The sequence below is a fragment of the Penicillium pulvis genome, assembly GCF_028828015.1.
Source record: "Penicillium pulvis strain IBT 33274 chromosome Unknown contig_5_segment0_segment0, whole genome shotgun sequence".
Classification (NCBI taxonomy): Eukaryota; Fungi; Ascomycota; class Eurotiomycetes; order Eurotiales; family Aspergillaceae; genus Penicillium; species Penicillium pulvis.
In genome coordinates this window covers 3,337,342-3,362,729 of record NW_026643078.1, presented here as the reverse complement: position 1 = coordinate 3,362,729, position 25,388 = coordinate 3,337,342, and the positions used below count along the sequence as shown (strand labels likewise).

At 47.1% G+C, this 25,388-nt stretch overlaps 12 protein-coding genes across 12 annotated transcripts; 6 read left to right on the top strand and 6 right to left on the bottom strand.

Annotated features, from left to right (window-relative positions):
* Window positions 1–531: 531 nt before the first annotated feature.
* N7503_007821 (uncharacterized protein) lies at window positions 532–1,492 on the bottom strand (the record flags this gene model as incomplete). The annotated part of the gene is made up of 2 exons (XM_057067368.1): window positions 532–956; window positions 1,012–1,492. The coding sequence occupies 2 exons, from the start codon at window positions 1,490–1,492 to the stop codon at window positions 532–534; spliced, it is 906 nt and encodes a 301-aa protein (XP_056921049.1).
* A 769-nt stretch (window positions 1,493–2,261) lies between these two features.
* On the top strand, window positions 2,262–4,522 carry N7503_007820 (Hsp70 family protein; the record flags this gene model as incomplete). The annotated part of the gene is made up of 11 exons (XM_057067367.1): window positions 2,262–2,332; window positions 2,384–2,457; window positions 2,508–2,956; window positions 3,002–3,046; window positions 3,101–3,167; window positions 3,213–3,447; window positions 3,500–3,599; window positions 3,650–3,747; window positions 3,806–3,823; window positions 3,886–4,066; window positions 4,127–4,522. The coding sequence occupies 11 exons, from the start codon at window positions 2,262–2,264 to the stop codon at window positions 4,520–4,522; spliced, it is 1,734 nt and encodes a 577-aa protein (XP_056921048.1).
* A 1,776-nt stretch (window positions 4,523–6,298) lies between these two features.
* Window positions 6,299–7,934, bottom strand: N7503_007819 (cytochrome P450; the record flags this gene model as incomplete). Its single annotated transcript, XM_057067366.1, has 5 exons — window positions 6,299–6,896; window positions 6,956–7,221; window positions 7,291–7,641; window positions 7,744–7,877; window positions 7,928–7,934. 5 exons carry the CDS (start codon window positions 7,932–7,934, stop codon window positions 6,299–6,301), a joined length of 1,356 nt encoding a protein of 451 aa, XP_056921047.1.
* A 1,106-nt stretch (window positions 7,935–9,040) lies between these two features.
* On the bottom strand, window positions 9,041–10,132 carry N7503_007818 (Major facilitator superfamily domain general substrate transporter; the record flags this gene model as incomplete). Its single annotated transcript, XM_057067365.1, has 1 exon — window positions 9,041–10,132. The coding sequence occupies one exon, from the start codon at window positions 10,130–10,132 to the stop codon at window positions 9,041–9,043; it is 1,092 nt and encodes a 363-aa protein (XP_056921046.1).
* Window positions 10,133–10,974: 842 nt separating this feature from the next.
* Window positions 10,975–12,423, bottom strand: N7503_007817 (putative nuclear envelope protein Brr6; the record flags this gene model as incomplete). Its single annotated transcript, XM_057067364.1, has 3 exons — window positions 10,975–11,328; window positions 11,380–12,269; window positions 12,327–12,423. The coding sequence occupies 3 exons, from the start codon at window positions 12,421–12,423 to the stop codon at window positions 10,975–10,977; spliced, it is 1,341 nt and encodes a 446-aa protein (XP_056921045.1).
* A 682-nt stretch (window positions 12,424–13,105) lies between these two features.
* cwc26 (putative cell cycle control protein (Cwf26)) lies at window positions 13,106–14,113 on the bottom strand (the record flags this gene model as incomplete). Its single annotated transcript, XM_057067363.1, has 1 exon — window positions 13,106–14,113. The coding sequence occupies one exon, from the start codon at window positions 14,111–14,113 to the stop codon at window positions 13,106–13,108; it is 1,008 nt and encodes a 335-aa protein (XP_056921044.1).
* Window positions 14,114–14,316: 203 nt separating this feature from the next.
* N7503_007815 (MGMT family protein) lies at window positions 14,317–14,878 on the top strand (the record flags this gene model as incomplete). Its single annotated transcript, XM_057067362.1, has 3 exons — window positions 14,317–14,431; window positions 14,488–14,614; window positions 14,722–14,878. 3 exons carry the CDS (start codon window positions 14,317–14,319, stop codon window positions 14,876–14,878), a joined length of 399 nt encoding a protein of 132 aa, XP_056921043.1.
* A 546-nt stretch (window positions 14,879–15,424) lies between these two features.
* N7503_007814 (uncharacterized protein) lies at window positions 15,425–15,870 on the bottom strand (the record flags this gene model as incomplete). The annotated part of the gene is made up of 2 exons (XM_057067361.1): window positions 15,425–15,492; window positions 15,561–15,870. 2 exons carry the CDS (start codon window positions 15,868–15,870, stop codon window positions 15,425–15,427), a joined length of 378 nt encoding a protein of 125 aa, XP_056921042.1.
* Window positions 15,871–16,907: 1,037 nt separating this feature from the next.
* N7503_007813 (amino acid permease) lies at window positions 16,908–18,879 on the top strand (the record flags this gene model as incomplete). The annotated part of the gene is made up of 8 exons (XM_057067360.1): window positions 16,908–17,091; window positions 17,142–17,253; window positions 17,302–17,428; window positions 17,483–17,640; window positions 17,687–17,866; window positions 17,914–18,008; window positions 18,058–18,429; window positions 18,479–18,879. 8 exons carry the CDS (start codon window positions 16,908–16,910, stop codon window positions 18,877–18,879), a joined length of 1,629 nt encoding a protein of 542 aa, XP_056921041.1.
* A 784-nt stretch (window positions 18,880–19,663) lies between these two features.
* On the top strand, window positions 19,664–20,103 carry N7503_007812 (extracellular guanyl-specific ribonuclease RntA; the record flags this gene model as incomplete). The annotated part of the gene is made up of 2 exons (XM_057067359.1): window positions 19,664–19,678; window positions 19,732–20,103. 2 exons carry the CDS (start codon window positions 19,664–19,666, stop codon window positions 20,101–20,103), a joined length of 387 nt encoding a protein of 128 aa, XP_056921040.1.
* A 2,010-nt stretch (window positions 20,104–22,113) lies between these two features.
* N7503_007811 (NmrA-like family protein) lies at window positions 22,114–23,073 on the top strand (the record flags this gene model as incomplete). Its single annotated transcript, XM_057067358.1, has 1 exon — window positions 22,114–23,073. The coding sequence occupies one exon, from the start codon at window positions 22,114–22,116 to the stop codon at window positions 23,071–23,073; it is 960 nt and encodes a 319-aa protein (XP_056921039.1).
* A 1,385-nt stretch (window positions 23,074–24,458) lies between these two features.
* Window positions 24,459–25,385, top strand: N7503_007810 (alpha/beta hydrolase; the record flags this gene model as incomplete). Its single annotated transcript, XM_057067357.1, has 2 exons — window positions 24,459–24,604; window positions 24,656–25,385. The coding sequence occupies 2 exons, from the start codon at window positions 24,459–24,461 to the stop codon at window positions 25,383–25,385; spliced, it is 876 nt and encodes a 291-aa protein (XP_056921038.1).
* Window positions 25,386–25,388: the final 3 nt, after the last annotated feature.

Here is a 25,388-nt window from a genome sequence, read left to right as displayed (position 1 = left end):
AGATCACGGTGATAGGACCGGATTGTTGATATTCGATCTTAAAATCACGCGTCACCCCTTGCAGCAGAGATCCGCAGGTTCTTGAATGGATGGAATCGGCCTGAATTGAGCTCGCCTAGCGATAATCGATTACTGCTTGTACTGCTCTATTTTACTTGACATCTTTAGATCAAATGATTCATGACGATATCCTTGCTGCAGGTCTGGGGCTGAATGATCTTCAATACCTAGTTTGTAAGAAGCAGTTTTTGGAATGCAGGTAAGTAGTACCCAGCCCTCCACAGGTGAGCGCTGTTATTCTGTTTGCACAGGCAACCTAGAGTAAGAGAATCGAAAGATAAAGTTAGCTAAAATAATGTTATCCAATAAATCATTTCCATGTTGACTTAACAATACCTTGAAAGTCATAAAATTGCTCGCTTGCCCCGCAGGAATCGTAAGGATAGTCATCAGTCTGAAAAGAAGAACGGTATGATTGAACTCTCGGCAATCTTCTCATAACGTTCAGAAGCAGCCCCATCTGAATTCTTATCACCGCCCGCTGGAGTGCTGCCAGTCCATGTCGGCTATCACAATTGCTTTCTTAATTAGGATTGGGTCACACCGTGTTGATGTCTTGAACAGAGCTGGAGAAAGACAATACCGGATGCTTCCATTTTCAGAAAGTTGTCCGGTAAAACTCGTCATGTCCTCTTCATTGAAAGGGGTGCCATGCACTGGCATCATGAAGGTGTAGAGGTCAGCTTGGGAATCTAACCTGAACTTCAGCTTCACAAACTGCCCTAGTAGCTCTGATAAGCCTTCATTTTGCCTGTGAGGCTCTCTGGACGAGTGCTGTATCTGCCAACCCAATTGCAGAGCAAGTTGTTTGCATTCAGCATCCAGATACCCATCAGCAATTGAGAACGTCGCTGTGCTCATTGCGGAGCGCCAGTGTTGAGAGACATGTGCTGGACCTAGACCTGTATCAGTAAGGATAGGGATTGGCACTGGTAATGAGATAATACTAACATTCTGTCCGTACTCTCTCGTCAAGCATTGAAACCGTCTTGCTGAAATCAGAATCAATGATACCGACCATTGTGCGAGTCAGGAATTTATCAAAGACGTGGTATGATATGACAGCAAAGGCGTTGTAGAATGCATCCAGACAGCCATTTTCGTAAGCAGATGGAATATCGGGATTGGCATGTGAGGCTTTGTTTGCGGGAAAAAGGTGAGGAAAATGCCGCTTAACCCATATCTCTAGGTCATAGTAAAGTTGCGCGGTGATTTGCCTGGCCTCATCATCATCTAAGCGCTCAGTCCATCTTTGAAGTGCGGCTTGTTGGATGGCAAGTGAGTTGTTCTCTTCGAGAGAGGCATCCAACACTGCGTTGCGTTCTCCGAGAATTTGGGTTTGGCGACGGAATCTCTCCTCGGCGCGAAGTTGACCCATTCTCGATACTTTCACTTCCTCTTTGCATGAACCGAGTGTTTTACTCAAATTCATGACTTTGCGTTTTTGTGAGTCCAACTGCCTTTGAAGATGTTTACGTTGTTTGTTGGATTCCTCCAACATCCTCCGGAGATCCTTGCATTGCTTTTGTGACTTTCGGTATTCCTGCACGTGTCTTTGATCGTTTGAAATCTGCGGTTCTTCATCTATTTGATTTAGTAAAGTGGGGGCTTTGTTCAAAATTCGGTATTCGTACCAGGGCAGTATTCCCTTTGCACGGTTTTTTGGGAGGAGTCATCATCGTAATCCGGATAACTGCCTGGGAGTTTTTGACGCGTCCAAACAGACCAAGTCATCGGGGCGGTAGTGGTACTGAATTTGCGACGGTAAGCAGGTCTGATGAGAGCGGAGAAGAGAACAGTGGGAAGTGTAGGAAGCGTAGGAAGAAGGGATAAGAGACAGATTATATATGGAGAGACTACGAGGCAGTTGAAGAGAGTATTACGCATAAGTGATTATGGTCGCCTTTGATGAAACACGAGAGCACTACACCTCAGCTAAATACTTAATCTCCTTACTTTGGCAGCGGAAGACTTTCTTCATCTCATACCTCATGACTCGTGAACTATTTCAGAATTCGCTTTCACTAAAGCATCCCTCTCAATCCCTGCTCTGCACATGAGCTGCCTTGAACTGGAGACTCATTGATCATTTCGAACTGACTTCAAAGGCTTTCTCTACTCTTTGCCGATTTGAAGCTCAGTTTTACAATCACTCTGCCATCTTCAGTCCCCCACATCACGATATCCAAGAATCAAACACAATGTCGGCCTCGAAGAGAAGAAAGCAAACGAAGCTGGTCATCGGGTTGGACTTTGGGACAACCTTTAGCGGGTATGTTTCTACAACTCGGTAAAATGCGATACACAAAGCTGACGATCACAGTATTGCCTGGGCGTTGGAAGGATGCAAGGGTGATTTTGTTGAAGTGATCCAAGAATGGCCTGGCAAAGGGAACAGTCAGTTACCTATGAGCCTTTTGCTGTATTGAATCTAACAGTTGATGTAGGTACATCGCAGAAAGCCCCTACTCTCATATCCTATCACAGCAATGAGATTCAATGGGGATACCAGGTCGACGACATCAACACCGCCGTCAGAGGTGTCAAACTTTTGCTTGATACAAGCCAACCAACTCGCTATATTCCTGCAGCTGAAAGTGAGCGACTGATCCGGGCACTTAAGAAGGAGCCTGTCGCTGTTGCCGGTGATTATATGAAGATGATTGTCTCCCACGCCAAACAAATCCTTCATCGCCAAGGTATGGGGGATCTTCTGGAAAGACCGGACGTTAAGTACATCTTGACAATTCCTGGGGTATGGTCGCACAAGGCCGAAGACCTGACAATGCAAGCTGCGTGTCTTGCGGGTATCCCAAGAAACAATTTGACTGTGCTCTCCGAGCCCGAAGCCGCGGCGATCTATGCAATCCGAACAATTCAACCAAACAAAATGACCGTAGGTGTTCAAAGATCTTAGCAAGGCGTGACTAATGCATAATAGGAGGGGGATTGTTTCATTGTCTGCGACGCAGGTGGCGGAACAGTCGTGAGTTCTTCTTTCCATTCAAGAAGAACTTGGCCACTAACTCAGCTGAATTAGGATCTCATCACCTACAGAATCACGCAGTTAGAGCCTATGAGAATGGAGGAAGTCACTGAAGGAACAGGTAGGATTACCCAATATGCTGATAATATGATACTTACGATCTCAGGGGAGGTCTGTGGCTCTGTGATCCTGGATGGGCTATTTGAGGATTATCTCGTCAGGACATTGGGTAAAAAGGTCTACAAAGGAATGAGTAATGCCACAAAGCGCATCGCGATGCAGCGATGGCAAAATGACATTAAACCCCACTACTCAGGGCCTGATGATGAGAATGAAGATCTCGACCTGGGTTATGTGATCCCAATTCCTGCAATGCCAAATGGAGTACTATACATGGAACAGTAATTCCGACTTCAAGATTAATTGAACGACCATATGCTAACCCAACTAAAGCGGGCATGTCAAAGGAATTTTCGATCATGTGGTGTCACAGATTGAGGGTCTAATCTCGGCACAAGAGAAGAGCATGAAAAGGGCCGGATTTTCTGCCAAGGTGACCTATCCTGGAGCAGGCGTTATCATGAATATGCTAATATTTTCCAGGCAATTGTTCTCGTCGGTGGTCTTGGCGCTTCAGAGTACGTTTACAAGAGGCTCAAACGCCGCTTTGAGGGAACAGAAGTTATGCAGCCACTTAATGCGTGAGTATGCCACCAATCAGGATTGCACCAACACTGACGTGAATTGTATTGAAAATAGCTGGTCAGCCGTTGTTCGGTAAGCTAGGAGCTCTTTCAGAAGCTAGAGCCTGTGGGAAAATAGGAGTGCTGACCAATCAGTGGTGCAGTTCACCGTGGACTCGAGGGAAACCAAGTGGATAACAGGAAGGCTCGGAGCCACTATGGTGTTCAAAACCATGTGAAGTTCGATCCTGCCATCCATAAAGGGAAGAGCCCAAAGTGGGACAGTCTTCAAGAGGACTGGCGTGTGCACAAACAAATGAGATGGTACATCATGAAGGTATGTGATGAAAATTCTCTGCTCAGTGTGCCCCGATTTCCATAACACTTCATTTGGCAGGGAGGAACAATATCAGAGGACAGCCCAATTAGCTTCTCATTCTACCGATGTGTCCGGAAGGGCCATTCGATGGTCTTCACCTCTCACCTGCAGTCTTGCCTCAAGGAGGCTGCCCCTGAGGAGTGCAGCTCTGGTAAGCTCCTGGACGTGAGAGGAAAGCAGATGGCGGCCCGAACTAATCATATTCTCATTGAAGATACCCCCACACTCTGTGAATTGACAACAGATCTCAGCCAGGTACCGAAAGAGCTTTTCCGTAGCCACGTGAACTCTCAAGGAGTGGAGTATTACAAAGTTGACTTCGACTTGGTTCTGACGCCGAGATCTGCATCTCTGCTTTTCGAGTTACGGTTCAATGGAATGAACTACGGCACCGTGCAAGCAAGATATGTTTAGGTACTGTTACGGATTCGTTGAAGCACTTGAGATAACACTCGTTTTTTCTTGATTTGCATGGACTTTGATGGATATGAAAGATATTTGAATTGTTCCAAGGTTGAGAATACCCCACAAGTTGACCAAGGACCCAGGGGTTCATTTAGTGAAATTCTGCGCGAAATGGATTTATGAACTGAATGAATCAATCAAGCCAGCAATATTTTCCAGATAATTGATAGTTGAGCAACAAAATGATTGAATCTCATATTTTATAACACATCGCCTTTCAAGGTTGAAGTGAAGCAATGCTTGAACAATTTCGGCCAGAAGGGTCAAGTATTTCAAAAAGCAATCTATAAATATAGAGGGACGGTTCGACAAAGAGAACAGTACAATTATATGATGTACTGCTTCCTTAATAGTGCTAAAGTCTCTATCAAGATTGAATCGAATAAATGTTAATAATCTGAATACTCCTTTTCATAGATTTGACAGTATCAACTTGCGATTGGTGGCATGATGGGCGCGTAAAAATCAAAGATGAAAGATGAAGTGTTATCGCATTTTCGTATTCACTGCTTTACTAGTTTTTTGATGCAGTCATTATCAGGGCTAAAGAGATTATAGTATGAGGAATCTCTCAAAGGTCTATGCCCCGTGCTAAGCCTTAATAAGAAGTTGGCCTGAGCGGAGGCAGCGCATCAATCGCTCTGATGGACCTTCATTCGAAGGCCAGATGAGGCTTAGAGCAGGGATCGACGTTTCTTGGAGCCTTGAACAGGTTATTTACCGCACAAGGCAGAAACATGCAGTACAGCCTTGGCATATTGTGATAAATCTCCTTTGTTGAGGCTCTTTGGAAGCACTAGGGCGCCTGACGTGCCATCTGGAGGGGCGGGGCGCCTCCTAGTGGGAAAGTGGTTGGCTATCTTCTTGCGCCCGGGCTGACACGTCAATGCTAGACCGCGACGATCTTAGGTACAGGGATACACCCTATGAGCTCTGACCAGTTATCCTCTTCTAAGAATAGCGCATTCATGGGTGGTCATTCAAATAGTGCCTTGGACCATTGCGAGGGGACGTTGATTAATATCATTCATATACCATGGCAGGTTTTTACGTATATATGCCTTCCCCAGCGGAATCTGGAGGCTTAACAGCTAAGGAGCTCGTATACGCTCATATGCCATGTCACTTCGGATTGCCAGATCGCGGAAATGGTAAGTTCTTTTGCAAAAGACGCTTGTAAGGAGATAGAAGAGTCTTCTCTGACATCAATTCTTATCGCTTCTGAAACAGAACTGGGAACCCTTCCTGATAGCTGTACCATATGCTGGGATGCTCTAGGAACTACTGAGTCATTTTATCGCCGACTCCCATGCGGCCATATTTTCCATCTACCTTGTATTGATCATTGGCTTCGGTTCCAGGACGCCAGCTGCCCACTTTGTCGCCGTACCTTCTATTATCTGAGGCGGCCCCGGGTGGTTTACCTATCCGAGGCATCTCATGGTAGTGCCAACCAGGAGTCTTCAATCATGTCTTACTTGAGGAATGCAAGGACAGGATTGTTCCGAAGGCTTGCTGTAAAATAGCAATTCGGAAGTCGAGTTATTAGGATTTCATCCATATTGTATAAGAATAATTTTCGTTGAACTTTATCACTTGACTAAATTCTTCCTTGTCCTTACCCAGCTTTCTTTTAAGAGAATACCACCTTCATCTAAGAAGAAAAAAGGAAGTTATAATGATAATGAAAGTTCAAACTTGAGGAGCCGAGCCAGGCGGCTTGGTTCAGGATGCCTTTTCGACCCCAACTAGAATCCCTGGAGAATCCGCAGCTGTGGCCCCAATAATAAAGTCTCGAGTCAAATCAATATCGCGCGCTCGAGACACCTGCGAAATATCGAACTTGAACTGTCGGAAAAGAACTGCGAGTATTATGAAAAGCTCTGCTCGAGCTAGATTCAATCCCAAACAGACGCGGACGCCTCTATTGAAAGGCACCAAGTACCGCTCTAACTGTCGCACTTCAAGACCTCCATTCAACCATCGTTCCGGTCGGAATTCGTAAGGCTCTGGATAAATGCTTTCATTTCCATGAATCAGCATTGAGGTCATGCTAACAGTCCATCCTGGTGGGATAACATAGTCCTGATATCTCAGTGCCTTGTCTGGGAACTTTCGACATAGTCGATGTGTCACAGGGTTGCAAAGTCGAAGACTCTCCTGAACCACCGCGGAGAGATAAGGAAGCTTTTCAAGCACTACAAGGGATGGGAAGCTTTCTGGAGATGGATCGGGGATTGCCGCTTTCAGCTCTTCGTATAGTCGCTGGTTCACGTCCGGATTTGCGGAGACATGATAAGCCGCTCCTCGTAGGACATAAGCTCTAGTAAAACATGAATAAGACAATATTGTCAAAATATGACTTTTTGGCATGATACTAACGTCGTGTCCGACCCGGCTGTCACTGTGCCAAGAGCTTCATCTCGTAGGCGATCCCTCTCTAGCTCCTTTGGTGGCAACCCGCTATCTAGCAGATCGTGAAATATGGTTCGATGAATATACGTCTTATATGACTCATTCTGTCCACTTCGAATAGCCTCAACTTGACGTGATAGTTCCTGCTTTTGGTTAAAAATGCGGCTTAGATAGACCTCAGAGGCGATACCTGTCGAAGATCCAAGATACTGGCCATGGCTGGTGCTAACCATCTGGTCACATTGTCCTGATAATAATCAGCAAAAGACGATTTGAATATTGGGGAGATACAATATGCTTACCGGAAGCGAATAGATTGCGCGCATGACCCATGGAATATGGCTGTTAAGCAGGCTGACCTCCACGAAAGCATCTAGATCATCATGCTCTTTTCGACAAAAGTCGGGGCTTAAGACAGCACTTGGCTCTTGTGAGAAACAATAAGCTGTCATGATATCGAGCGTGATCGCCGAGAAAAGGTATTTCAGATTCACAGATTCTTTGGACTTGCAGGCCTCACCTAGCCTGTCACAGACGATGTTTATCGGCCCCCACATAACTGGTATCAGCTTGGTGACAGACGCCTTAGAGAAGAAAGGATTTAGTGCAGCGCGACGGATGCGGTGAGTCTCGTGATACTGAGTCCCGACAAGCTGTCCATTATTTCAGTTAGAGACCAAACCAAAATGCAAATGCAAGAGTTCTTCAAGGGAAGGTCGAACTGAGAGGTGAAAGTACTCTGTGACCTGACTTACTGCTGGATAAGGGCCAAACTGTTCAGCGACTCTTGCTGGCTTTTCCACTCGACCGTTGCTATTATTGTATACAGCGCCCACGAAATCTGGATCATCGATATGAACCTCCTCTGGGCTGATCCGAACGATCGGTCCTGTCCAAATCAAGTATTAAAACAGCACCCATGTGATACAATCCACCTACTAACCATATACTTGATGCAGCTGTTTAAGATGAAATGTAAATTGCCCTTTCAAGTACAAATCATAGTACCATTCGTAGAGATATGTTGTTCGTGCCAACAGTGGCCCCGGAATTTGCGAGAGGGGATGGAAGAAGCAACGGTAGAAAACGAGAGTGACAAAATATAGCAAACAAGAAACGGTCGCATACAATGCAGAAGTAATCCACTGGCTCAGCATTATGGTTGAATAGATTCGTATGGTTTCTAGAGCTTCATGACGTTGGAGAGAATGGTTAAAAGTCTTAGAAACCTACGGTGGTGCCTTGGCTTTTTTAGCATTCTCTCTGCTGAGACACCGGGGTACAGTCTGGCATTGACCACAAAAACTGGCGATCCTTGCAGGGGTACATGGTGTAGTTATGTTGGAGGGGCAGTGTAGCAAGGCTGCGACATCATTTGCCAATGGTGAGGCTATGATTTGTTAACAAGAAAGAGATCTGCATCCTACAAACCCTCGGACCTCGCTTGTATCGAGCATTCAGTCAAGGTCAAAACGAATGTTCTCGTATATTGACCCAATAGAAGAGATATATCGAAAAATGAATGACCCCGCACACTCGCCACTTGAATCGTAGCACATGTTTGTTACGCGATCAACGATGCGGCTGAACGTTTGGCCCCATTAGTACCTGTGCATTAAGATAAACCCCTCCTTTGACCGCGTTCGTTGTGGAGCATAGCATTGGGCGATCTTTGCCATTTAAACGTGGAAGAGCCGAGTTGGTTGTTCAAGTCCCCATCTTAAGTCGCGAAGGGCCTCGCTATGACCCAGTTCGCAGCCCGGCGCTACTATTGAATCTTCATTTTTCGCAGTTTCTCTAGACATATTTTGATCTTTCTTGACTGAACTCCTGACCTGAAAACTTTTATTTCGCTCCGCTCCGTTGCAAATACTTTACTATGATAAAGCAACTTAATCCAGCCGCATATGCACATCCAGCAAACACAATCAGTCCCCAATACTGGCCATCACAGCGATGTAAAATCTCTCCTGCAATTGGGACGCCTGTCAAAGCCCTATGATAATGTTAGCAACCCAGTCTTCAAAAAAAGGACACAAGGCTCAGATACACTTACCCAAAACTGACAATTGTATAAACGGTAGTATAATACCTTCCATAGTTCTGCACGGGACATAGTTCACCCACACAGACCGGAACCAGACTGATGTTACTCCCACTAGCGAACCCAAATACGACTGAAAATATAATGACAGCAACAATATTTCCATCAGCAGGCATCCAGATAGCTAGCACAGAGATCAGACACAGAATATTGGTCAAGATCAATGTGTTGAATCGGCCAATGCGATCGGCTAGGATACCAGGTAGCCAACGACCAGGGAACGAGCCTGCATTCAAAAATACGACCATCAGGTATGAGAGGCGGGGCGAGATGCCCATGGCAAGAGAGTACGAGGCGACATATTCGAGTGGAATGAAGAACCCCCATTCGATAAAGAATACACCCAATGTGGTCAGAGCGAGAACGGGGTCCTTGAGAATAGAAAAATCCGGGAGGAAGACTTTCAATGATGGAGGTGCTGTTGCCTTGGGAGGAAGATTGGCTCGAACCAGAAGACAGCCAGGGATCAAGAGGATTGAAGTAATCAAGGCGATAATCCGAGTAGACCAAGCAAAGCCAATCCGAGGACCAAGATTCTCTAGCACAAGTGGAAAGATAACACCACCAATACTTCCACCAGATAAAGCAAGACCCGTTGCAGCTCCGCGTCGTCGACAGAAAAAATGTCCAATGCTAGCAACAGGCACGATGAAAATGAACGATGTACCCATCCCACCGAGAATGCCGATCACAACGAGAAAATGCCAGTATTCATGACAAAAGCCCATAAGGATGAGAGCTAGGACCACCAACGCCGAGCCAAACCACATAAGTAGTCTAGGTCCCTTGATATCAAAGATGGGTCCAATCTGGATCCCACAGAAAAAGACAAGGAAGTTGTATAATCCGAAGATCCATCCGATCTGTCCTTCGCCGAGATGTGACAATTGATGCGTGGAGATCCAGGCTTGGTAGATGCCTATACTATTCATCAATCCTAGTCCGCCCAATATAGCACTGAAGCTACCTGCCACAACAAGGTTGGCTCGGAGGCCACCTTCTGGATAAATATCTGCGTCAACCTTTGGTTCGTGGTGCATTTTCAATTCGATTGTTGATTCCAAGTTTTTGTGGTATGAAGGAAAGAGCAATTAAAGCTCAATTGGCATTTCAACTCGACTATATATGTTTAGAAGACATGAAAATTTCCACCTTCCAATGCCATTTGCTTTTAACTCAACATCTTGTTTCCGATTGCAGCGGCCTCAACATCGGCCATGGTTCCCGATAATGAGATGGCCGGTGGCCGAGACAGAGCCTAATAACGAGGCCGTATGTGGAGGTTTCTGGGAGGACCAGTATACATCGCCGAATTCGCCGCTTGGATGCCGAAGGCCCCTCGGCCAAGTCATGTGCATCCGACCCGGTGGCCGAAGTATGTGAATCTCGGCCTTAGAACCTTGGCATTCAGGCATCAATGCTTGGTTGACGTGGCATAAGGCACTAAATGTATCTCCTTCGCCGCATTCCATGAATAAATCATTACCCCCTGTTCCCCGCGGAGGCCGAGGAGGTTTAAGATATGATAAGAACATATCTGGTAGTTTCGGGGTCCTATCGCCCTGAAGCCCACTTCCTGAATCCGGGAGAGAATGGCAGAACAAGGGCGGTAGAGTAATACGAGCAGAAACAAAAGCGGTGAATCTGATGTTTATAGGTCAACAAAGGCAGCTGTATGTGAGGCAAGATCGAACATTATGGGACATAGTGAATCTCCGAACATGGTAAGAATTGAAATGAAAACCCATGATGATGGTACAAGAAATGGTAAAGAGAAAGTAGAATACACCGTGCCAGTCCGTCCCATCCAATCTCCTATCCAGTATGCTAACAACAATGCAAATCCAAAGGCGCCCTAAGGTCAAAATATAAGAACACGAAATTATGCGAATCGACGCTTTGAAGGACTCGGGGTACAGAGGTGGATTTCACGATCGCGACTCCGTTCGGTCACAAAATCCATTGGTTTTGTGTTTTCCAGCATCAACGGGGCATCTTGGTTTTGTGTGTAGCCGTGATTCTGTCTCGGATCAGGTTGTCCATAGTAACCGAAGGTCGAAGCATGCTGGAGGTGGAGAGGCTGTTGATGCATGTATGGGTCATGTGCAGGGGGTTGTTGGGGATAGTTATGTTGGTTATGCGAAAAGTTGGGCTGGTGACTTTGTCGGCTTCTGAAAGAGCGGAATGACCAGTTACTAACTACAGTCACTGTAGAGATGGTCGCGAGGAAAATCATCTAGAACCAATTAGTAGGCGAGCCAAAAAAGACGGCACTGGAGAAACATACCACGACCTTCCAGCTGATGGGATCGATAAAGTTGTTGATAATAATAGCCATTGTATGAGCAGACACCTTAGCTCGTCCAATTTTCGCTGGGTCGCGATTCATGCAACGCTCCCAATTTTCACAGACGCTCTCCAGGGCCGGCAAGCGATTTCCTCCGCCGCACCGGTTATCCACATAGTCCTTGGCACATTTCGCCATGTCGGCCAAGACGGAATCGGAAGCCTCAGTAGCCGCATGCTCGAACTCGGTGCGGATAGCCGAGACAAAGGTGAAGACAACATACACAGCCAGCGAGAACATCAGCAGGTTGACGACCAGCTGAGCCCACCAGGACAAGATGCTGGGAATATTGGGATGAGCCTCTAGCAAGGCAAAGAACTCGGAGAAAGAGGACATGCGCGAAGCGGGAGCAACTTCTGAGGACTCGTTCCCTTGTTTAGCTGGTTTGCCTATTCTTTGATCGGTCGGTCCGTCGCTCTCATCGTCGCTGTCCACTTTGACCTGCCGACTCAACTCCTGGTTCCGTCGTCGTTTCTTTTGAACCTTGTGCAGGGCTCCACTTGAATAGGGTTTCTGTTTCATGCGGGGAATCTCGCCCCGGCCAGGACTGCCCCCGAATCGCCCGTACATATTGAGGAGTGAATTTCGTCTTTCCGTTCTGACTGGTGGCTCTGGTGTATCTTCATTGTCTGCATTTTCGGGCGAAGAGAAGTTCTCGGCGCCGGAGGAGAAATCAAGGTCCACTTTGCGCGGTGTCATGAAGGCTGGCTGACCGAATACGGACTTGGAGGTAGGAGGAGGATCATTCCGCGAGAAGAGAAAGGGCTGTGAGTTGGGAGGGCGAAGGGCAGGTGGTTTCTTGTCTGGGGAGTCAAATGCGCTGTGTGTGCCTGTAGAGATGGGATGGTCAGCGTGATGCATTGCAGGAGTTAGCTTGAAGTGCCCACGTTTCTTGTTCTCTAGTTGGGAAAAGGGAGACGTCAAGTCCATTGGAGGACGTGTCTGCCACTCAAAGTCCATCGGACCTTCCGCAGTGCGCACCATTTTGTTAGAATGATGATGGTAGGGTGGGGTGGAGGTGAATAAGTTGTTGTGGTAAAAATGCCGCCGGGGCAACCCGCAGATAAAGCTAGAAAAACACAAGTCTCTACTGCTGTGTATTCAGCACTCGTCTTGGGCGAAATTGCCACCAAAATATATTTACTCCGTCGAAAGAATTCAGGAATCCCTATCGCTTGATACAATATGTGATTCTTTGTTGAGTTATTGCTGCACTAACGCATGGGGAAAGATCGCATCGTGGCACACGCGACCAGCCAGCAGCGCGCGCTTGTAAAATATGAAAAATATTGCCACGTTCATATTCAACCTTGAAGTATATGAGAGCATTTTCAAATTTGTCACGTTTTGATGGAAAGACAGGACTATGTTCTATCTACACTACAGCTACCCTCGGCGACATCTTCGTTCCTTCCCTGGTAGACAATAGCATATTACCACATTTGGCAAACGCTAGGTGCATGTTAGTGAATACCTACTAAGAAGGGACCGTTACAACTACGTTATTTTGACTTGAAATACTGGGGAGATTTGCAACTGTCCCCTGTAATAATTTCATAAAAGTAGGGAATCTCATTCAAATGCAACGGAACAGGCGCCAGCACCCATTCCAAAATTTATTGTATCGTAATTAATATTAATTTGATCTGAAGTGCCACATTGGCGCCTACTCGTCCATCTGCCACTGGTATTCCAGTGTCTCATTGCGACTCTTCTTATTCCGTGACGCAAACCAGTCCTTTTCAAACCCATTGCCCCGGTCAACACCATCCCACCGGTGTCCAGGTCGAATGCCATACCGATTCGGTTGAAATGAGCCCCGGTACAACGGCTTCCCCGTTGTACTAGCTCCGGGTCCTTTCTTCTGCGTCAAGAACTGAGCAGCAGGATCATTCCACCGTGCCTGTTCCCGTAGCTCATCATTCATCGCTTCATCCTCAATAGTGCGCGCAATAGGCATGGACTTGATATCTTGTAGTTCCTGTCGTCGATCCTCCCGCTGCTTGCGTTGGACATCACCCATAAGTGCCTCGCGCGCTTCCTCTTCCTTGATGCGTTTTTCTTCTTCGGCGCGGCGGGCTTCTGCCCGTTTCATCGCCACGTTGATGATACGTCCGGACGCGTCACGGTAAATTGTTTCTTGTTCCTTTTCGTTTACTGCTGCTGGGTCCTTGAACAGTGCTGCTTCGGCCTTGCGCCGGCGTTCTTGGACTTTCACCATCGCTGCTGTTTGTGCTGCTGTTTGGAGACCTGCTAGAGCGCCAGACTCCATGCGTGGTCCTTCCTCCTCTGTGCCCTCGATCATTGGTGCGTCATCATCATCTGCTCGTTGTGCTGCGCGCTCAGCTGCGGCCGAGGCCAGGATTGCATCGGCGGCTGCTTGGTCGCTTTTATCGTTCGGCGCCGGTCCACCAACAGTCTTCCAGCTGGATTTCTTGGCACGACGGAATTCGCTACTCTGGGCCGATGTATCGACAAACGGGCTGTCTTCGTCATCCTCGTTCAAGTTTGTGTTGGTGCTTCGGAGGTCTGGTGGGTCATCGTCTGCGATGAGAAGGCCGGAGCCTGTAGTGTCGGTAGTCTTGGTCTTCTTGCGTTTTTTCTTGGGGCGCTCAGGAGCTGGATCTGCGTTGAGGTAGTTTTTGGCGAGATAGTCAGCCAGCGAGCCCGGCATTGTGACGAGTGGTGTGAGTTGAAGATTGTAGAAGTATCCAGCGCACGTCCTAAGCTTTGGTCGCGGCAGTTTTACCGCTTATCGATAGCTGGAACAATATTGACCCGATCTTTGTATTGTACTCCGGATGCCTCGACCTCCACGAATATTGATCAGGAAGCAATTGTTTTTTGAGACTGAAAGTTAGATTAAATCACTTTAATATGCCCCGGTCGGAAGAAGCAGAATGGTGGGCGAACGCCGTTTACTCGGCTATCCAGGAAATTCCCCATGGCAAAGTCACCTCCTACGGCCATATCGCCCTTCTTCTGGGTGAACGTACGATTTACCCATCACGCATTCTGCAGGAGTTACTAACATGATTCGCTACATAGCCCAAAGGCCACGCCAAGTTGGCGTTTGTCTTAAGTCTTTGCCTGCTGCGGATTCTGGCATGCATTTCAATTCCAGCACTGTCCCTTGGCAGCGAGTCATCAATGCCAAAGGAATGATTTCACATCGGTATGCATGATAGACTTCTTCTCCATGTTGCTCGCATTCCTGTCTCATCCATAATCCTTCTGATTCTGGGTCTGTGTTTGTCCTACCTTTTGCTAATGATCCCATAGCGGCCCCGGAAGCGCAGAGCGGCAAGCAGAGGCCCTGCGTCAGGAAGGCGTCGAAGTGACCTCTGACAGCATGAACGAGATGTACATTGATTTCTCGAAATATGGTTGGTTTCCAAAGCAGCTACCGAGTGAGGAGAATGATGACGATGAAGAGTGATCGTCGATATGGATATGGCAGTGAATCATTAAGCGATTGTCTCGACCTTATGTCGAATTTGAGATACCCCTACTTCAAAGCCATCAATGTTCAAAAATCCACCCATCCAGCCGCCACATAGATCTCCCATGGTCTTTGTGCATAGTAGTGTACTTCTGGTGCTTTAACGTAGGATATTTGTATCCATATCGTATATCTTGCAGGCCCTTCAAAAAATTGGGCATCATATAACTGTCCATATCCAATAGAGATACAAATGCAGGAAATGTGTCTTCAGTGCAGTCAGACCCCCTCCGGCTTCGTGCCATGTATGTATTTCTCACACCGAGTTTGCACTCGCTGTGCCTCGAGGCGGGAACGGATATCTGAGACAAAGATTGGTTAGTGTATGGCTTTCTCTGTAGAGATTGATTTTGGGAGAAGTTGCGAATGGTACCGTTTGCACTAATGCACACAGTTGATGAATGGTTCTGTCCTATCAAGCACGAATCAATCAGCGGAACATTCATGAACTGTATGGCAGCCATGTTATACATATCCTATGCATTAGATCAAGGCCGAGGAACGTGCAGCGCATTGAAGCATGCTGGATGGACTGATCTTATGGATTGGGTCTGATTGAAGGATAGAGTATTGATTGTTAGCTTCAACACAGTGCACTGACTCAGCCATTGATACTCACGAGCGTGGGATACTTTTCCTGATTGCGATATCCTCACAAGCGAGCTCCAGGTTTCCTTCACTTTTCTCGCGCGACTATAAATACCCTCATCTTTTCCTCCTTTCTCTTTCTTCCTTCCCTTCTCCAAGCTTTGGACCTTCTCGACCTTCTCGACCTTCTCGACCTCGCTTTGTATATTCGAATCATGTATCCCTGTATCTTGTACCCCAGCTAAGTTCTCCTCCTTCCCCCTTCCCCTTTTCGAGGTTCGCCCTCTTTGTCCTTTGAGGCAATGGCCCTTCCACTTGTGGTCAACGGGTCTGTGTTCCATTTTGCGGGTTATCTTGTCCTTTGTGGCATGAAATGATGAAATCTTGCTGTCAATGGAAATCCGTTGAATTCTTTTTCCTTTGGAATGAATAAAGCAGAGTCTGATCTACAAACACAATCCCCTTCGCACTTCCTATAACTCGAGATCCTTGCTGGCTCCATGGCACGATCCCCAGTTCGATATGATGGCCTTTTGGGTCACTCAAGTTCCCCTCCACACTGGCTTTACAGTACGTAGAATGAGCCACCTTCCCTTTCTTTCCCCCTTTGAGTCAGCACTATGTACCTCTTCAATTTCACCTAAGGCAAGAAGGGACAGGGCATGTGATGATAACTTCGGTACTGAGTCTACGATTCATGATAACTATCATCGTCTTCTGAAAGCCCTCGCTCATCTTCCTCTCTCTTTCTCGTGGTGGTTCACTGGTCAGTGTGAAATATTGACAAAACCAAGATAACCCTAATACGAGCCCCACAATGCATAACTACGAACCGAGGACATTATACAAAAAATTCGATGTAAGATGTTGATTTAAGATTGATCCCGTACAAAACACACGCCCAAGCCAATCACAAGTCACTCAGCATATCGGTGGCGTGCAACCATAACACGAACACCCGCCAGGAACAAGATCCACTCCGAAGGGTTCAGATCTTGTATCCACTTCGCCATGCCCTTCAACCTCCAAAGTTCAAAACAAAGCAGCGAAGAAAACCAATGCAATTTGAATAAAAAGCTATGTGTCATCTTCTCGGCACTCTTGTCAACAAACAAAATTAACTTCCGTTGTCCACTAGCATGGTCATGTCAACCCAGTGCCCCGCGATCTACACGATGTTCCGCCGACCGGGTCATATCACGACATCGGGAACAAATGAACGCGGTCCGGAATCCTCCCTTCACAAGCCAAGCTGTACCCCACAATGGCGTGCAGGTAAGGAGAAAAAACGTCACTTTCCATCAGACCATTCACCGGAAGCGGCGTGGCGTTTTTCTTTTTCAACCTTCAGGTCACGACGAGATTACAACGATTGCTCATGGCTGATAAAGGGGATCTCAATGCTACAACCTATGGGGCAACTGCCACGGATGGCGAGGATACCAAGAATGCGAAACTCGGTGGGGAGTCGGAGCACGATGTGGAGGCTGTTACGGATCCCTTTGCGGCGCCGTTGAAACGGCAGCTCAAGTCGCGGCATTTGCAGATGATTGCCATTGGAGGTGAACTTCATTAGTAACAACTAGTTCGTCAGAGCTAACGACATTGCTAGGAATCATTGGTCCTGGCTTGCTTGTAAGCTCCGGCAATGCGTTGCATGAGGGAGGGCCTGCCGGCTCGCTGATCAGCTTTTCCTTGGTTGGGATTATCGTGTTCTTCGTTATGTCAGTAATGCACAATTCTTGATCATAAATGCTCTCTGACAGTTACAGGCAATCCCTTGGTGAGATGGCGACTATTATCCCCGTGACTGGCTCGTTCATTGAGTATGCTGAGCGGTTTATCGATGATGCCTTGTCGTTTGCATTAGGCTGGGCCTATTGGTATTTATGGGTTACTGTGAGCAATGGCTTCCTTACTTCAAACTAGCACGTTGCTCAAGTCAAACTCTAGGTCCTCGCAAATGAATACAACTCGATATCTCTTGTTATCGAGTATTGGACTACTGCAGTTCCGCAATGGGGCTGGATTCTCATATTTTGGTTCCTCTTCTTGACACTGTCAAACCTAGGAATTTTGGCATACGGAGAAATGGAGTTCTGGCTTTCCATGTGCGTCTGATCCTGACATTGAAAGACCCGCGCTAACAGCTTCCAGAATCAAGGTCGTGGCTCTCATCGTATTTTTCATCCTGGCTATCTGCATAAGTTCTGGTGCAATCGGACCACAAGCCATTGGATTCAAATATTGGCATCATCCAGGTGCATTTGCAGATGGCATTAACGGTGTGGCCAAAACATTTGTTGTAGCAGGGACTTTGTATGCTGGAACGGAGATGTATGCATTCAAGACCCCTAGCATTTACCATGGCTGACAGCATGTAGGGTCGGTATAACAGCGGGCGAATCGTCGAATCCTCGCAAAGCAGTACCAAGAGCCATCAAGCAGGTCTTTTGGCGCATTTTAATTTTCTACGTTGGTATGTGTCATCCAGGCATATGTCTATTCTGCAAACTAATATGTTTCAGGCACAATATTCTTCATCGGCATCCTTATTCCGTGGAATGACAAGCAGCTTCTTGGCGCAGACTCCAAAACCGCAAGCTCACCTTTAACCATTGCTCTAACAGATGCGGGAATCCTCCCAGCTGCACATCTCATTAACGCTCTGATTGTGATTAGTGTCATCTCGGCTGGTAACAGTTCTCTATATGTAGCCTCGAGAACACTTCTCTTCATGTCTCGCAATGGCAAGGCTCCAAAGTTTATTGGGCGGACAAATCGTGCAGGTGTACCTTGGGTCGGTCTGATCATGACCAATATCTTCGCCTGCATTGTCTTTCTGGAGCAATCGTCCAGTGCTGGGACAGTCTATTCAGCGCTCATCACCTTATCCGGCGGTATGCATGCTATTCCCAAGCCACAGAGCTCATACTCATCTAAATACAGTTGCTACATTCATCGTGTGGTCTGTCATCGGAGTGTGCCACATCCGCTTCCGACGCGCACTCGTCGCACAAGGGGAAGATCCATCCAAACTCCCCTATCAAGCCGTTCTCTACCCATACGGTACATACATCGCTCTCGCGGCGAACATTTTCCTCGTTTTCTTCCAGGGATACACGTGTTTCCTGAATCCTTTTAGCGCGTCGGACTTCGTGATCAACTACATTCTCCTGCCTGTTTTTGTTTTGTTCTTCGTTGTATATAAGGTTTCGAACAAAACGAAATGGATTCGATTGAAGGATATGGATATATGGACCGGTCGAAGAGAATTTGCGAATGATGAAGAGGAAGTTGACAAGGATCATGGATGGTGGGGGAAGCTTTATGCAGTTGTTATCGGGTGAAGAATTGCCGAGACATGATGAAGCATCAATTTACCCGATCAAAGATGATTCAACTTAAAGATTTTCGGTTCTAATTCGAAAGATTCTCAAAATTGGATCGATTTGCACATGCAGGGACTGAAGCTGCGGCACGGATTCCGTCGGATATCCGAGCTGAAGAAAGAGAAAAGACGCCGTTTCATCTACAGGGTAAAGCCATCGCAACAAGAATATGCATAATCTCCACTGTAATCATTTGAACGAGCAACACATTTGCACAACGCCCGCTCACACTTCTTCAACCCCACATCGCCCCGTCTCATCGTGCCTCCAAACACCAGCCCCAATTGGCTGGATAATGCCCTGCAGCATCACCTACCGGCCGAGGGCCCACTCAGCGCCAAGCCCTGTCGATCAGCCTGCGGATAAGGCGAGCACCAGTCGATCTCTCACGGTCTCCGGAATCGCCAATCAAAATGGCCATGTACCTCGCTTACGCCTGGTTAAGGGTGTGCCCTGCAGATCGGCTTACATTCCATTTGGGGTATAACTTCACTCATTGTCGGATGCTTCAGAACCTACGTTGGCGTAGGCCAATAGGATTGCATATTGATGATGGACAGATGTAACATTGTGTTGATTGAGAGGGGTTTGCATGATTAGGACTATCTTGACAACGATTTGGAGCGGGTGAGTTTTGTTATTTAAACTCGCCATGATCCTGGCTTTATCTCTTTGTTTCTTGGTTCAAGCAGCACTCCGGACATATTCAAATCCTTCAATCAATCTCTCCACCGTCGTCGAAATGCAGTACGCCAAGGTATGCCATGACTACCAATGAGCTTGCAAACATCCAATGCTGAACAACATTAGATTCTCGCCCTTGCGGTCTTCATGACCGGCGTCGCAGCCATTCCTCTCGAGAAATTCACTCGCGCCTGTGCCTACACCTGTGGTACAGTCTGCTACACCAGCAGCGCCGTCAGCGCCGCCCAGGCTGCAGGTTACAAGCTTGAGGCAGCTGGCAAGGCTGATGACTCGTACCCCCACGTTTACCACGATTACGAAGGCTTCGACTTCCCCGTCGACGGAACATACTATGAGTTCCCTATCTTGAAATCTGGGTCGGTTTATACCGGTGGATCTCCGGGTGCGGACCGTGTTATCTTCAATGGAGATGATGAGCTCGCTGGTGTCATTACGCACACTGGGGCTTCTGGAGATGATTTTGTTGCCTGTACTTAAGAACCTTGATTCGTGTGAATTGGATCATCGATATACATGATTGAATATCATTGTTGCTTCGGACTCCCATAAATTCGTAGCGAATGAAGATTGTGTGCAAGATTGGCTGTTGCGTATTAAAGTCATAACTCAAGGGATTCTCTTATTCTTGCAAAGTTCGAGATCCAGTCCGCCTGACAGTGATCATCCAAGGAGACTGAAACCCGAGTTGTGTCTTTCATATGGATTATCCACTCATCTTTGCCAACGGCATTCCACAATGCAGAACTACTTGGCAATGGAAAGTGAAGTTCAGCTGCACTCAACAAATCCATCTCTGCATCATTATCATCGATACCTTCGCCTGCTATCCTGTCGCTGCTTAGCTTCCCACATACCTTATACAAGGCGAGGTTGAATCGTTTCATTTCCTCAATCCCCACCCATGTAAATGAAGCAAGGCTAGTCTCTTGATACCTGGAAAGGATGTTCGGGTAATAGAACATGCCAAGCCTTCGGCAGCTCCTAACAAGTGTTTGCAGTAATTCGAGGTCTGCATGGGGAAGCGAGACTTTCAGATCGAGATTCAGAGCACCTTGGCTTTTGAGAATCAAAGAGAAGATAACATGCAGCAAAATAGCTTGATATGTCGGTATCGGCCAGAGACAGGCACTGCAAGCTTCATCTGTCTCCGAAGCATCCCATTTCTCCTATCAATCCCACGTTAGTATAACAAGTATATTGTAGGCCATGTTGATAAAACGAACCCTTTGGTCTCGGATAGCCAAGTCTATTTTATCATGAAGCTCCACTGCTGCAGATTGTGCAGATTCTTCTCCGCTGGCCCACATGCCTATAACAACCATTGATTGAAGGAGCAATGGAGTTTCATGGCGCCAATTGAAGGACCCTTTATGGACAAATGACCAATGGGGGTGGAATATTTCAAAATAAAAGCGGATGTATTCTGCCCCCTTCGCCAAATTATTGCATTGGGGTTGTTCCTGGGTCAGATCTGATAGACGGTCTGTTGATGTTTCGGGGCGTCGCTTTTGTATCACGCCAGAATGGTCGTCAAAGGAACATTCAAGCTTGCGACGTAGGCACTCATCACATGGCACCGCCCCTTGGCACCGAGACTTTGATGCATGGCAGTTCTCGCACGCTCTAGCTGCACGGTTTAGGGGCTCAATTACCTGGTGATCCCGTCGAACATGTCGTCTAAGTGTATCACTGGTTTCAGGATCCTACAGTTAGCTTGGACTTACAGAAAGGGACAACAAAGAACTTGGATACCTTCTTCCAAAGGTTCGATCGCATTTGGAGCATGGAAAGGTCTGTTGCTGGGAGTGTTTTGCTTCATGGCGGTTTAAGTGCTCCTTGCGCCGGTAGGAGGCATTGCAACTAGGAAACTGACATTTGAAAGCGCCCCGGCGAGTCTGTGGGAGATCACTTCCATTGGCTAGGTTTTCCATAGAAGCTTTGATAAGTCAGATGTGATAAAAAAGTTTTCAATAAAGATATCAGTGATGGTTTCAGCAAATTAGGCTGGGGAGTTGATATTCGCGCGCGTCATGTTATCTGAGTTTCCCCACCGGCATCCCACCAACCATCTTCCGGCCGCCCACCGACCTCCCACACCCCAATATCTCGCACATGTTTGCGCGGGTTACCGTCACCATTTGAATAGAATTCAGACCAAAAATGCGGAAATGTAGAACACGATATGAACTTACGTACCTTGTCTAGCAAATATCTTTTCTGAATCTTTGGAAGCCCCTCATTTCTCAATTGAGTCATTCCATGCTTCCTCTTGGTGGGATGCCGGAGGCCAGGGAAACGAGCATCATGATATTATATCATCCAAAGATTACCAACATTACTTCTTTGATAACGTGCTCTGATTTCTAATTACTACCAGGTACACCGCAGCATCTTTCAGCCGGGCACGGGTATAAGTTCAGACCACTCCCCTTGATCTTTAGCAGAAACACACAACATCTTACCATTCACTTGTCTCTTCACACAATCATGGCCCCAACTATCCTCATTGTCGGTGCTACCGGTAACACTGGCCAAAGCGTTGTCGAAACACTGCCAAAGTTACTCCAAGCCAGCAACAATCTATGTCAGCACCGCATCATCGCTCTTACTCGTTCCTCTAAGAGCCCAGCGGCACAAGAACTTGCCAAACTGCCTGGTGTCGAAATATTTGAGCAGAACTGGACCGAAATTACTCCTGACTGGCTTCGTGAACACGAAGTTGTGAGAGTGTTCATTGCATCTCACAACGAACCCACCCAATTCGCCGATGAAACCACATTTCACATTGCCGCCCTCAACGCCGGTGTCAAGTACGTCGTGCGAATCTCGACTACCGCCGCGAATGTACGACCCGATTGCAAGGCTTACTACGCACGTACTCACTGGGCAATTGAGACTCTCCTCAGCTCACCGGAATTCGCCGCTATGCAGTGGACTTCCCTCCAGCCCAACGTCTTCACAAACTTCTACCTTTCCAACGCCGCGGAACTGATCAAAAAGTACCGCCAAACTGGAAAGCAGGATAAACTCAGGCTGATGGCGTCTGAGGACTCGCCCTGTGGTATCATCGATCCCAAAGACGTTGGTATTTTCGCAGCCCATCTTTTGTCCCTGGACGATCCCACTGCGCATAATAAGGCCAAATACGTCCTGAACGGTCCCGAGGACATAACTGGAAAGCAGCTCGTCACCATGGTCGAGCAGTACATTGGCACACAGGTTGAGGAGGTTAGCTACAAGGATATGTCATTCCTCGAGATGCTTTATGAATTCAAATACGCCCAAACTTCCCAGTCAAAGAATGTCATCATGTCGATCAAACATGCCGCAGAGACCGCATGGGAAGGCAAATGCTCGGCATCCACTACCAGCCCTGAGGTACTGAAGCTCGCTGCACCAAAGGGTACATGCGCGGATGCGTTGAAAGCCTTACTACAGATGGAATGAAACTGCTTGCTGATCTGCCTGTTTTTCATCATGGCAAATGCACCTGAGATTAGTTAACTCGAGTCCACGGCTATTGGTTTGAGGCAAACTGGTCGGACATCACAGCAGCTAGATTTGGAGAAGAGATACGTAGCAATGGAATATATACCTCACAGAAAATCAAATTGAAGATCTATTTTGGAATTAAGTGCACATCTCATGTGACCTCCGGGACTATCATGGATGGATGCCTCTCAAGATTGATCGTAGTTTTTGTCGTGGTCTACTCCACATCTTGAAACCCCGATCAGAAGGGATTTTGTTTGTCTGTGAGCCAGTATGTGACGGTCATAATTTCTCATATTTCAACTGATCAATTTAGTTCAGTCAGAGGCGGCAAGATTAGATAACAGCCGACCCTGTGCTTTCGGGAACTTTCCTCATCATCAACACTAGAACCTTGGAACCACCAAATCTTCAAGACTAAAAGACAACAAATGGTATACTCAGCCCTATGACTCTTTTTACCAATTTAAAAGCTAAGTCAGCTCTCTAAAAGTCCGACGAACATCCCATTCATGTACATGCCGTGATAGGCTCCGTCTTGGCAGCCACGGCCGCAATCAAGTACGCGCGTTCAGGCCACACACAACAATTTGCCTCAGATTACTCGACGTACTCGACAAACACTGCTCTAGTGCTCTCAATATTTGCTTTGATTGCAGCCGTGGTAAACTATATCCGGACAAGCTCGGTTTCTTCCATTCCATCTGGCCTCGCTTTCTCTGTTCTCTACCTTCTCGGCTTTTTGCGTCTTCAAGCGGGGCAGACCTATGGCTATGAGATCAGCCTGTTAGCTTCTATCCTGTTGGGTACTTTGTTTCTGCCACGAACCAGACAGGTGGTGGGAAAACCGCTTCCCAGGGAGTTCTGCCTCCTTGGCGTTTATGGAATCGTCATTTTCGCGAATGCCATTCATTTCTGGCTGAGTCTGGGTCTAGCGCTATCTTTCGCCCTACTAGCGCTTAGTCATGATTTTAGTCAGATGTATAGTGCTTCAAGGGAAACTATTGGCACTCAGCACACTCAATGACTTTGGGAAGAATCACTGAATCGCGTGAGCATTAGGTGGAAGTCCAATATATTTGTACATACGCAGAAAACATCCAGAAACCGACAGTTAGAGAATATCAGTGGGGCCATGTCTCGGATTTACATCCGAGATCCGGGGGCCAATCTCATCCGTGAACACGCGATCAACATTGCTGGTACTTCCTGCTCGGCCTCGTGATTTTGAATATCTTTTTTCGATATCGCTATTTTGCACAGTATCTTGAACTTCGCATCTTTTACCTACATACGCGGGTTTGCAGGAATTTCGTGTCAGCATGGGTGAAACTTTCAAAATGAGTAACGAGCCTTGCCCTGTCCTGCTACCCAATTCGGAGCAGTTCTACTTGGACAGCGAGCAGGGAGAAAAGTACCTGATTCAGATATCTTGGCCGTTACATTGGCAGGAAAACGAGACAGACAGGGAATCACTTCCAATCATGTAAGGTTTTTCCCAGAATTTTAGAGATTGTCTGCTAATTTGCTGAGCTAGATACATCGTCGACGGGAATGCCTTGTTTCTGACCGCAACTGAGGCAGCCTGGCGCCGTGTCACTTCATCTCATTTTGCTGGGGGCGGCATCGTTGTTGGTATCGGATATCCCTTACAGGGGAAACTATACGATATTCAACGACGCAACCTCGATCTGACTCCGCCAACAGAATCTCCAGTTCCCGGATATGGAGGTGCGGATGCATTCCTAGACTTTATTGAAAATTCTGTTCGGCCAGCAGTAAAGGCACGATTCCCGCAGGTGACCATCTCAAGGGAGGCGCTCTATGGTCACTCATATGGAGGGTTATTCGCCCTTCACGCATTATTCACACGGCCCCATTCCTTCGACTTCTACATGGCAAGCAGTCCCTCGATTTGGTGGAACAGTCTGTGTATTCTGGAAGAAGCGAGAGCCTTTCTAGACAAGAATGAGGTCTCGTCTGGAGATACCCCATCGCTGATGGTGTCCTGGGGCTCATATGAACAGAACCCTCCTCAATGGGACAATGAGCCACTTGATAAGTATGAAGGGAGAAAGCAGACCGCAACGGACTTGAAAATGGGTGACAATGCACTCGATCTCTGCAAGATGCTTCGTGGCTGTGATCAGCTACACGCCGTTATACAGAATGAGTATGAAGGGGAAGAGCACATGAGTGTGATGTCGTGCTCAATCAGTCGAAGCTTGACCATGTTCTTCGAGGATTGGCCCTTTCACCAAACCTAGACC